The 12,884-nt window shown below is 47.9% G+C and overlaps 1 protein-coding gene across 4 annotated transcripts in view; it reads right to left on the reverse strand.

Moving 5' to 3' along the window:
* ABAT (4-aminobutyrate aminotransferase) overlaps positions 1-12,884 on the reverse strand; it is an 83,170-nt gene that overhangs the window by 18,065 nt on the left and 52,221 nt on the right. For all 4 annotated transcript variants that reach the window (XM_025860224.2, XM_025860222.2, XM_025860223.2 and 1 more), the window contains exons 3-6: positions 10,094-10,191; positions 8,178-8,207; positions 6,772-6,889; positions 2,995-3,044 (exon numbers count right to left, since the gene is read on the reverse strand). In XM_025860224.2, coding sequence (XP_025716009.1) covers positions 2,995-3,044; positions 6,772-6,889; positions 8,178-8,207; positions 10,094-10,191 — 296 coding nt within the window. The remainder of the gene's footprint in view (positions 1-2,994; positions 3,045-6,771; positions 6,890-8,177; positions 8,208-10,093; positions 10,192-12,884) is intronic.

Consider the following 12,884-nt stretch of genomic DNA (forward strand, 5'->3'; position numbering starts at 1 on the left):
CATCCCAGAGGCAGGGGGTACGGGAAAGAGTTCCACGAAAGGCGCAGCTCAGAGGAGGTGAGCACGGGCCTGCTGGGGTGGGGGCTGGTGGAAAGGAGCTGCTGGGGACGTGAAGGCCAGGGCTGGTCCTGACAGGGTGAGGGGTGAGAGGCAAGAAGTGGGCAGGAGGAAGGGAGGATGAAGCCGACTCGCCCAGGTTCCTGGCAGGGACAGGTGGGGGCAGGGCATCCCCTGAAATCACGTGTTTTCGGGGATGATTCTGCCTCCGGAGGCAGCTGACACAGCAAATGTGTGTGACATGTTTGTTGACACATTTTTTTCAGCACCAACTGCTGAGGCATCTGGGATCTGCACAACGTTTCGAAACAAAGCCAGGCTTCGAATGTAAACATCCCCGTGGAGCCTCCCAAACGGGCTTGCCAGCCACCTTCAGGGGGGCCACCCACTTCCGCTCCAGCAGCCCCTAAACTTGAAAACAAGCAGGGGCGGACATGTCCCGAAGCCCCTCCCTGAGGGGCACAGCCATCTCTAAGGGGGGACATGTGGTTCCTTCCTATTACCTTCAATTCTGCGGGTAAAAAGGGATGGGACTTCAAGCCCGGGTTGTTGGTTCCCAATGCACCACCCCCCCGGCCCCCCACCTTGGCCTGGCTTAGATCTCTCTTTAGGAGTCACACTCGCTGTGTCACTGAGTAGAATGAAAGCCCTGCAGCGACACTGGGTGTGGGTGAGGATGTGGAGCAACTGGAACTCACACACTGCCATTGGAAGGGTGGGCTGGCAGGAGCTGCGGCCGCCTGTGTGTGTGCATGGCCACGCCAGTGGTGGCCAGTGGCAAGGCACGCACGGGGTCCCCAAAGCACACGTGCTCCAACATTCTCCAGCGGTCTTCGGGGGGGATAACCCAACGGTCCAGCGGCAGTAGGATGGGTCCCTTCATTGCAGTAAACGCACATGGCGGAAGGCTAGAAAGCCCTGGGTGCTGATGGTCTACGGCTACACACAGGGATGAACCCCTCAGACTGACATCGAGGGAAACAAGCCAGGCACAATAAAGACACACTGCACAACTCCGTGCACATGGCCGGACAGAATGAAAGAAATGCACCTGTGCCGTTAGACATAAGGGGACAGCATCCGGGCGGGGGCATGCTGTGGGGACCTGGTGCGACTCATGCATTCTCATCGGGGGTGAGAAACCTCGTCCCTTGGGGATGTGGAAAGCACGGTCTACATGGTACACGTATAGCATATGGCAGAGGGGTATTAGAGGCGCTACCTCAGCCTCCAAGCAGATGCCACACCCTCTTCCCATCCCATACCGGGAAGGCATGACATGCTAAAAGGGACTCTGCAGAAGAGATTAAGGTTCTGGATCCACTCAGATAGGGAGATAATTCTGGATTTTCCAGGTGGGCTGAGTGCAACCACGTGAGCCCACTATGAAGAGCAGAAACAGTGGCACCTGGGTGGCTGAGTCTGCCTTCGGGTCAGGTCATGATCCCAGGGTCCTGGGATCGAGCCCCACATTGCTCCGCGGGAAGCCTGCTTCTTCCTCTCCCATTACCCCTGCTTGTGTTCCCTCTCGTGCTGTGTCTCTCTCTGTCAAATAAGTAAACAAAATCTTAAAAAAAAAAAAAAAGAGAGCAGAAACAGAAGGCAGGCAGAGAGAGGACTGGCCCGGCCACGGCTGGCTTGAGGACAGAGGGACCATAGGGAAACCAGGAGAATAAGGTACGATGACCTGAATGAGCGCACAAGCAGATTCTGCCCCACAGCCTCCAGGTAAGAACTGTGAGACCCTACGCAGAGGGCTCCACTGAGCCCACCAGACTCCTGGCCCACGAAATCTGTGCCACAATACATGGGTGTTGTTGTAAGCTTCGAAACTGGTGGTAATTGGCCCTGGCAGCAATAGGAAACGTGGTGGCATTAACAATGCACCACGACGGGAACAATTAGGAAAATAATGTCTAAAAAGGCTCCTTAAGGAAGTAATAATGAAAGCAGAGCTGAGAAACACCGGGTTATATGGGACGGTTCACTGAGCAGTGCGCTTGGGGGGGATGCGCGCCTCTGGGTATGTTATGTTCAGTGTGACCGATCAACGGCTTCCTGCCCCTCTCCCGCTGGGTGCTCATCTGGGGGGCGCATCTACCCCCCCAGGGCCCACGCGGCAATGTCCGCAGGCAGGTTCGGTTCTCACAACTGAAGACGGAGATGCTCCTGGCATTGAGTCTGGGGGGCCGGCAGTGCCTCTGAACGTCCTATGGTGCCCAGGACGTACCCCCGGCAGAGAACCACCTCTCCAACCGTCACTGGTGCTGAGACTGACATCCGCCTGCATGGTCCCTAAGTCTGCGCGCTGTCAGGTCCCTGAGGCTTGGCCCTGGCCACCTGGCCACTTTCGCTCCACATTCTCGCAGCTGCTCTCCCTCCCACCTTCTCCCTGCAGGGGTCCTGGAGGCACCTGTTTCTCCTTCAGTCACTTCCCTGGAAGACTTCCCTGACCCTCGGCCCACTCCATCCCGACAAGCCCAGGCCCTGTGGGTTTTACTCCCAGCATTTCCTCCAGCTGTGCGACCTTGGACAAGTACTTAGCCTCTCTGTGCCTCAGTGTCCTCACTGTAGGATGGGGATGACAACGGGCCCTGCCTCGCAGACTTGTCAACACTGCAGCTGTGAAGTGCTGAACGCAGTGTCTGGCACACATTTCACTCTCGATAAATGTCGACCACTATTGCCACCATCATTGTTTTGTGCCAACACAGTACTGTTTGCCTCATCCTGTAGCACGTTATACAATGCAATCTGATGCTTAGGTGGGAGCGGGGCTCTGTGGTTTTGCTCACCAAGGCATTCCAAGTTCCTAGCATATAGTATGTGCTCCATAAATATTTGTGGAATGAATGAATGAATGAATGAGCTATTTCTAAAGGCTGCCCAATGGTCCTCTGGATCCATGCCATGAACACCGCATAACTGGGGACTCACCGCATTTTGAGGCTGTTGGATCAGCTTCAGGAGAGCAGGGTGGCTGTAGCCTGGGAAGAGAGGGCACGGTTAGAGTCCTGGTTAGAGGCCTGCATGGTGCCCAGGGTCCCTTTGCCCCTCCCCCACGGGTGCACCCCACCTTCCCTTCCAACCCTGCTGCTCCCTTCATAAGGGGCCTTGTTATCCTTTGCAGACAAGATCTGTTCCTGGGGCCCTCCCAGACCTCTGGACTCAGGATCACTTGGGCTGCTGCCAGAGATCTTCCCAAATTCTCTAGCTGATCCTGAGGCCCAGGTTCAGGACCAGGGCTGCAAGTGGTCCCCCAAGCCAGTGTGACAAACTGCAGACGTGGCCCTCACCTTCCTCCCCAGGGCCACTGCTCGGGTCAAACCGTAATAGACATCTATCTGCTCAGGAACTGAGCGAGTGAATTGTGCAGCCTGCAACCCATGATCCGCACTCCTCCCCTTCGTACATTTGCTGCTTTTCAGAGTTCCACTACATCAACTGTCCAGACTGAGCCTGAGGTTGCATGACAGGGCTTGGGACACCCTTTGACTCTGCAACTGGTCTTCTACGAATAAGCCCTACACACCTGTACAATGAGCAATGCGCTCCGGTATCTCCAGGCTTGAAAGCAACCTGACACCCACCAGGGGCCATACTGAACAGAAAGCCTGCTGTGCACAGTGCACGCTCAGTCAGGGGAGTCCTTTATCGTAGAGGAGGGAGGACGCTGCACAGCACCGGAGCCAGAGGGTCTCAGGCTCAAGGCCTGAACTTCTGGTTTCTGTTCATCGGTCCCAATCCTGGCAATGACTCCCAAGGGAAGGCCAAGTCTGTAGGGGGCACAGCAGTCAGGAGACCGGATCGGAAGCCCCTCTGAGGCAGTGGCCAAGTGTTACGCTCAGTTGACAATAGCTGAATGAGTGAATGACAACGTGGAGATCCAGGGACATGGGCAGGAGCCCAGAACTGTCACATGAGAGAGACCATCCAGTGGATCTTGGAACAGGAAACAGACCTTGGAGGGAAACTCCTGGTCTCCAACTATCAGAATTTTTACCATGCATACCTTGTACCTATTTTCTTTAAGCCAATTCATTTTTTGTTTAAATAAACTTAGTTTGGTTTTTTCCTTTATTTTTTAAGATTTTACTTAAGTAATCTCTACACCCAACATAGGGCTTAAACCTACAACCCTGAGATCGAGAGTCACATGCTCCACCTGCTGAGCCAGCCAGGCGCCCTTAAATGAACTTACTCGGAAAGGGGACTTGCATCACTGAGGTGAGAGGTCTGCCCAAGGCTCTGGGCCTGGGGCCTGCTCTGCTCCACCAGAGGAGGCTAGCAAATTCAGAGGGGTGGTGAGGCCCTGGCGCTACTCTGGGGAGACTTTCTCCTCTGCAGCATCAAAGAGTGAATGGACTTGAAGAGCCTTGTGGTTTCACCTCCTGCTTCGAGGAGGGTAGACTGGTGTGTGTGTTGGGGGGATGATCTGGGGGTCCAAGGGTTCAGGGCTATGAGCAGCCTCCCTGCCCTCCCGCCCTACTCAAGGGCGTGTTGGGCCCAAGGCTGCAGGGTGCTCATTACTCAAGGAAGGAGCACTCTGTGGGTTTTTTCCAACTGTATTTAGCCAGAGGTCTTTCAGATCTGGTTCTTTATCAGGCTGCCTGGGTGTTTATGACTTCTCTGCCTCAGTAGATAAGCCAGTTCCAGGAAAATCTTATTAAACCACAGATGCAGCTTGTCTTACTGACTTCAGAGGAAGAGATGAGAGCAAAGCTGGTCCTTCTGATCAAGGAAATCCATGCCTGGGCTTCTAACACTGTGGGACCCTGCCCTGCAGGCCAGGGCAGGGCGGGGCAGCTGTCTGTGAGGCTGCTAATCACAGCAGTAAGTTAGGAGGCAGAGGGCCTTTGGTTCAACTCCTTGGGCTCCCTGCACACACTGGACAAACCCTGTGAACTCTTGAAACCTGGCCCCCGTGGGTAAGCTGGAGATGATGTTAAAAAACCTACAGTTACAGGACTGTTGTGGGGGTCTAATGGGATAGTGTGTAAGGTGCTTAGCGATATGCCAGGCCTATGGCAAATTCTCACTAGTTATCAGCTAGAAAAAAATCATCTCAAAGACTACAGATAGGGGAGGAAAGGCAGCCAGAGGAGAACTTTCAGAACTCCCTGTGCTTACATATTTTAAGAAAAAAGAAAAAGAAGAAGATAGCAGGAGAGGAAGAATGAAGGGGAGTAAGTCAGAGGGGGAGACGAACCAGGAGAGATGATGGACTCTGAAAAACAAACTGAGGTTTCTGGAGGGGAGGAGGGCGGGGGGATGGGTTAGCCTGGTGATGGGTATTGAGGAGGGCACATTCTGCATGGAGCACTGGGTGTTATGAACAAACAATGAATCATGGAACAGTACACCAAAACAAATTATGTAATATATGGTGATTAACATAACAATAAATAAATTAAAAAAAAAAAGAACTCCTGTGCTTTTTCAACTTCTGCTGGCCCGATTTCTTACGCCCCCATACATTTGTTTGCTGGTTGGGGATGAGAACTGAGGGAGGCCTGCAGGGGCTGGGGGCAGAAGGATGGCGGAGTTAGCTGGGAAGAGAAGGGCCTGCAGCCCATGGCTGTTACATGGTAGAGCTAGGATTTGACTCTGAGAACTCCAGAACCGGCCCTTTCACTCCAACCGAGAATGCAGACGGGGTTGTGTAAATCAAAGAACCCAAAATGCCTTCAGAGGCCAAAGTGTGTCTGAATGATGGGCTTCCAAAAAAGCATCAGTCACCTTACTGTCTAAATCGTATCTCAATGGGAAATAAATAGGGACTGGCATCATGCATGAAGAGACAGGCTTCACCAGATGAGATGCTCAGCCCACAGACCATTGAGCGCAGCAGTGATCTGTGTGTCTGTGTCAGCCCTATCCATCCCACCGTCTGCCGTGCCCTCCTCTAGCAGCAAGCCAGGCTCTGTATGGGCCAGAGGTAAGCCTGGTGAGGCACATGCTGCTGGTGCCCCGACTGCTCACCTTGGCAGGCCACCCCTCTCCCAGCTGCCTGTGTGGGGGCCAGTAACAGCTCCAGCTGCCTCTTTTTCTGGAAAACTGCCCTTGGTGAATGGAAGCCCCTTTGCCCAAGAGATGAGCCATGTCCTTCCTGCAGGCACCTAACAGGTAATGACCGACTGCCACTGGGATACAAAAAGGCCAGCCTCTTTGACGCTGCCTGGGACCAACACTGGGGTGCAAGTCATGCTCCAGAGCCCCCTGTGGGATCAGGCCATGGCTAGTCTCTGGCTGAGACCTCATCCTTCTTAGCCTTTCCCTCTCTCCCCTGTCTCCTGAGAGTATGCCCTTAATAAGCAACTTGCACAGAACCCCTGCCTCAGGCTCTTCTATGACACCTAACCTAAGACAGCTGACATTAAAGGCCGGGGTTCCACAGACCTGAGCTCATGTCCCGGCCATGCTTCTTCTGCAAGCCATGTCACCTCTCTGAGCTTTGCTTATCTATCTACAAAATGGGGGCATTAATACATACTCACCCTGTGGGGTTTCGAGGAAGAGTCAATGAGAGAAGAGAAAACACATAAAGTCCCTATAAGAGACCCTCTACCAATTACTTGTTCCTTTTCTCTGCCCTTGAAGGAAGTGTCTGGCAGCACACAGGGATGTGTGTACTGGAAGGAGCATCTAAAGTCTGGACCGCCACAACTAACAGAGAGAGGAGGTACATACGAGGGTGGGTATCCCAACTCTTACCTATGGGAACAGAGGAAATCTGGGAGTATAGGTCCAACATCCGGTTGCCATCCACATCGACCAGGTAATTGCCTCGGCTCTCTTCATAATTGCAGAAAAAGTGCACAGCTTCTGCATTCTTGGAGAAAACAGAGACTGATTCAGGGTTGCCACAATCCTCTAGATTCTTTGTCTTTTGGGATGAAGCTTGAACTGGTGAAGTAAACCACGTCCTGCCCATTCTTATGGTCACACGGAGGGTATCTGTGGGTGCTTACATGAATGGTTTGCTTTATAATAGTTTACTAAGTGGTAAATTTGTATTTTATGAATTTTTCTGTATTTTATATATCACAAAAACAAAAGGTTCAGAAATAAATCTGAAGAAGATTCTGATGTTAAGATGATGGTAAGCCTTAGAGCAACCATGAAGAAAACTAAAAAATATATGGTAATTCTGAAAGAAATTAAAGTAGCACACTAGAAGATACCCACTTAATGCAAAAAAAAGTAAAAAAGGAACAAAAATATATGAGACATATAGAGAACAAAGAGTAAAATGGAAGATATAAATATAACAGTAAGAACATTAACTGTGTGTGCATTAAACAACCCAATCAAAAATCAGAAACTGTCAGATTGGATAAAAAGATGCAACTATATGCTGTCTACATGAGACATACTTTCAGTTCAAGAATACAAATAGGTTGAAAGTAAGGAAAAAGATACATGATTCTTAGAGCAATCCTAGGAAAGCTGAAATGGTTTATATTAATCAGACAAAATCAACTGTTAAACAAAAGTGTTTCTAGAGGTGAAGTCCACTAAAAAGATATAACAATTATAGACATGTAAGCACCTGATAACAACAGAGGCCCAAAATACATGAAGCAAAATGGGCAAAAGTGATGAAAAATATAGTTATAAGAGAATAGCTGGCAGCTTTAATAGCTGGCTTTCAATAGTGGATAAAACAAACAGGCAGAAGATTAACAAGGAAATAAGACTTGAACCACACTCTAAACCAACAGGTCCCACAAACACTTATGGAACACTCCACCCAAAAGTGGTGGAGCACACATTCTCCTCAAATGCATGTGGAACATTTTCCAGGAGAGACAATATAAAAGGCTCAGTAAATTTAAAAGGATTGAAATCACACAAAATATGTTTCCCAACCACAACAGAATGAAACTGGAAATCAGTAACAGAAAGAAATTTGGGAAGTTCACCAAAATGTGGAAACTAACACATAAATAACAAATAAGTAAAAAAAGAAATCATAAGGAAAATTAGGGGGGAAAAAAGGTTTAGAACAAAGTCCGTTGCATTTTTTTTAAAGAGCTGGCACAGCCTAAATGTTTGTGTCCCTCAACTAAGTCACGACAGAGAAGCAGTGGAGGGGATGTTAGCTCATTCTCACTTACCTGAATTATACTCAGCTGTTTCATTAACTCCTGCAGGCAAGAAGAGCAAAAGCATTATAGCAAGGACACACGCTTGCCAAAGAAACCTCAAGTCTTTCAAGTCCTGGGGCTTCCCCCGACGCTTATACCAATAACTTCATAGTTAATTAATCAGCAATATTATAATTGTTTAAAAATTGCTTAATATAAATAGTTGGCAGGAAACTATTCCTGCCAGTTACATTACCAGTGTAACAGAGATTTAGAAACTTGAAAGGATAACAATAAAATAAAATATTTAAGCTAAAGGTATTTATTTAGTGCTCATAAAAGCATAGGTCTCCCCCCCTTTTTTTAAAGTAGACTCCACACCCAGTGACCTTGAGATCAAGACCTGAGCTGAGCTCAAGAGTCGAACGCTTAATGGACTGAGCCACCCAGGCGCCCTGGTTCCCTTTTCATTTGGGAAAAAAGGCTTTAACACTGTTAGAAAAAATAAAATCAACTGAAAATATAAACTTGCTCATCAAAGAACCATTTATAATTATAATCTGGACACTCCAAAAACCACACATACAAGTCTATATAGAAACTGGGAATTATAAATTGGGAACTGGGACCTAGGTGCTTTACTACTACAAAGATTTAATCTATAAAAATAATCCAACATAAAATCAACTTTAGCAATTAGTGTCATAAAATTATGTATTTCCACATAAAAATAGAAACTAATATTAATGACAATATAAAAAAATTATTCCAGGTATTTCACCACTATGAAATTAAAATCCACTACTCCTCCACAGAAATAAGCATGAAAAAATGTCCCTCCTTCCTTCCTCCCTACCAAATGTACCTCCTTTGGTAAAATGCTATCAAAGTAACTACAATCACTTGCATTAGTACAAAGATTTCTGGATTTATAAAATAGTTGCAGTGACAAAAGGGATATCTTCTGACAGTAAAAAAAGTGACACTGTGGATAAAATCTGCAAAATCTGCAAAGAAAAAAGCCAATTTGTATTAAAAAGGTTTACACTGTTATTTTTTCGGTGCAAACATTAGAAACAGTATAGCACATCACAATATAGAGCCAAGGTTAGTCAGCCTTCTGAAATGCATAACATGCAGGTTGTGTAGCATCTTTGAGGAGAGGCACGAACATCCCTCATCAGACTCATCTTGTGCCTCTTCCATCTCACACAGTAACATCTATTCCAGGGATTCAGAGCTACCCAATGTGTCTCATATGCCATGTCCTGTCACCCTGCACGCCTCTCCACATACCATTCCCCTTGTCTACAAAAGAATAATGCACTCCTTTGGTGAATTCTTCCTTTTTATCCTTCATCTGACTTTGGTCAGATGTTCTGCCCCAGACCTTCACTCTAGACTCAAAGCAAGCCACGTGACTTCCTTTGGCCAACAGAATGAGGTAGGAGTGATGGTACACCAATGTGGAGCCTAGACCTTAAGAGACCCATTATGTGCTCTTCTCTGCCATTGCCATGAGGATGAGCCCAGCCCAGGTGGCTAGAGGATGAGAGACACATGGGGTAGAGCCAAGTCACTGCAGTGACCAAGACAAGCTCAGCCTAGATCAACCAGTGGTCAGTCATCCCCCAGGCATGTAGATGGGCCCAACAGAGCTGCCTAGCTAACTCCCAGTTAACCCCAGATGCATAAGCCATCTGTATGCTACTGAGGTTCTGTAATTTGTGCACAGCATTACTGTGACAACAGACAATTGATACATCTCCCCTGAGAAGGCGTCTTTGACTTCTCGCGGCAGAATGGCCTACTTTAATCCTGGATCTCTAGTGGTAAGCTCTCTGAAAGCAGCTAAGAACACAGGTCTGTAAGTTTCACTGTGTTCTTGCCTCATGGACTCCTTCCGCTCCGTTCTTAAGAACACCACTCAAGTGTGCTCAACTCACCCGAGATCTAGGCCCTGGGACTTCAGTCTTCATCAGGGGCCCATCATAATCAAATTCGATGTCGACTTTGGCTGCGGCTTGACTGATGTGTCTGGAGCCTGTAGTAGACAAAGATGGTGAGATTCCCTGGTAACAGTAGGTATAATGAGGACTCTGCCCTAACAGGTGCCCAATGTCCCCAAATAGAAACAGTGCCAGGACCTCAACCCCATTCTAGCCAGACCACCCCTGAACATGGAGCCTGGCCAGACCTGGGCACCACAAAAACACTGCAGATTCTAACAAATGGGAAAGCCTAGTGCTAGTGAAGTTGTAGGCAAATAGGTATGCTCATCTTCTGCTGTTGTGAGTATCAGCTCATGATGCCTTCCTATTCCTTTCCACTGAGCAATCTCATTTCAGGATTCACCCTAAGAAAATAATGGGACCAGTACACAAAAATGTACATTACAAATACTTATAATAATACTGTCTTTCAACAAGAAAACAACCTAAATTTCCAACAATGGATGGCAGCTAAACACAATATGGTATATTCCACTATTTCAGGGACATGGGCATTTTTATTTAATTAAATTAATTAATTAATTAATTTATTTATTTATTTATTTTGAGAGAGAGAGAGCTCGAGTGTGGAGGGGCAGAGGGAGAGGGAGAGAATCTTATGTAGACTCCATTCTGGGCGTGGAGCCCAATGTGGAATGTGACCTCACAACCCTGAGATCAGGACCTGAGCTGAAATCAAGAGTTGGACACTTAACTAACTGAGCCACCCAGGCGCCCCTGGAAATTTTGAACTTTTATGGACATGGAAAGATGGCCATGGTATTACCATGTGAAAGGTCCAATTATAAAAATTATCCAAATTTTGCCAAAATTTAATTTATAACCAAACATATCCAAATGTCTCTATAGAGCAGAGTTCCTCAGCCCTTAGCACTACTGGTATTTCAGGCCAGATAACTCTCTGTTGTGGGGCCATTCTGTGCACTGGAAGATGTTTATCTGCGTCCTTGGCTCCACCCACCAGATGCCAGGAGCACCGCCCCCGAGTTGTGCCCCTAGTTGTGACATTCAAAAATCACCTAGGAGGAATAATCAAATGTCTAAATTCAGGTGGTCCCTGGGGCGCTTGGGTGGCTCAGTTGGCTAAGTGTCTGCCTTCAGCTCAGGTCATAATCTCAGGGTCCTGGGATCGAGTCCCGCATTGGGCTCCCTGCTCAGCGGGGAGCCTGCTTCTCCCTCTCTCTCTGCCCCTCCCCCTACTCCCGCTCTCTCTCTCTCAAATAAATAAAACCTTAAAAAAAACTCTTAAAATTTTCAGGTGGTCCCCACTTATAGATGTTTTTTGTTAAAAAAAAATTGGGGGGCACAAGTTACTTGCTTGAGATCCATTTCACATTTCTGCATCATAATAAATGTACAGAGGGGAGTTCCCAGGCTAGACCCACAAGGCTTTTGAGCTCAGCATGTGGCTGAGATAAAGGGCAGCCTGAACCCCAAGTCTTGATCCCTGACTGAAAGATATCTGTGCTGAACCCAAGGTAAGTGTGGGGTGACGGATCATCAGTAACCCCCAGAAATCCCTTTAATGTCCCTGCTCATCTTTGATCTTCCTGGCACGTAAGTGGCACGTGGGAAATGTTAGTTCCTCTTATTTGGGTTGCATCAAACTAGGGAATCACATGTAAATCGTATACATAATTTCACTTCTCTTTATGCAACCCTGAGGGGTACAGTATTGTTTCTATTTTATAGGAGAGAAAACCAAAACTCAGAGAAGCAAAGAACATGCTAGGCTGTTTGTCTCTCCCTCCCTCCCTCTCTCTGTCTCGCACACACACAGCTTGCCAAACTCTACAAAGCCATATTAGAAAACATATTTAAATTCATTCTTGATTTTCCATAATTGCTCTGGATATCAAAGAGGATTTTTGAAATTAATTATGTAACAAAATGTAGCCCTTTGAACATGAAGTCCAGTTAGAATACAGTGCTACTCTTATTTTAAGGCATGAAGCAGCCGGCTTTTATTGTCTTCTGTTTGATCTAAAAATGAAAAGGGAATCCCTAAGGAGTTTGTCCCATTAGCAGAGAGTTAAAGGTCGTGGAACATATTGATGACTTCTTTTTTACATTAAACTGTTTACGTCTCCCTTGGCCAGAACTCGGGGTTACTGGTCCAGACTGATTCCAGCTAGACCTGCATAAAACAAGGACGCATGCTTGGATAAAAAACAGTTCTTAACTGGTGTGGGTCCTGCTCTGTTTCCAGTAAAGAGGGAAAGTGAAAAATTCAAAGTTGCAAGCTGTCCTCTAATGAGGACACACAGGTCCGCTCTTCCTTTCTCCAGAAAGTGTCTTGACACTCTGCTGAAGCAGCCAGATTTCCTGGGATCTGGGAAGTGGAAATGCCGGAGCTGGAAGATCCCTAGTGGGAGCCGCAGCTGAAAGGGTCTCGAGAGGAATGACAGGCGCGAGTGGGGTCATGTGGGGCTATGGGTACAAGGACACCAAGGCTGCGAGCAGACGGCGGCAGGGGAGTGGAGAGAGGGCGAGAATCCATCCCCTGGGGATCAGGGAGGGATGGGGCACGAGACAGAGAAGCTGAGGGACAGGTCTGTATCAAGAGCTGCATCGGTTCCTATCATGTGCCAAGTCTTCGTGGGTGTGGACAAAAGAGGGCCAGGGCCTCCGGGCAGAGATTCTGAAAACCACAGCCTGGTAAGTTTGCTGGCAACAGGGCTATCGAACATGGGAAGATGGGGCAGCTAGCATGGATTCAGCACCC

Source organism: Callorhinus ursinus, unplaced genomic scaffold, assembly GCF_003265705.2.
Source record: "Callorhinus ursinus isolate GAN/ISIS: 27379988/994484 unplaced genomic scaffold, GSC_fseal_2.0 scaffold13, whole genome shotgun sequence".
Taxonomy (NCBI): domain Eukaryota; kingdom Metazoa; phylum Chordata; class Mammalia; order Carnivora; family Otariidae; genus Callorhinus; species Callorhinus ursinus.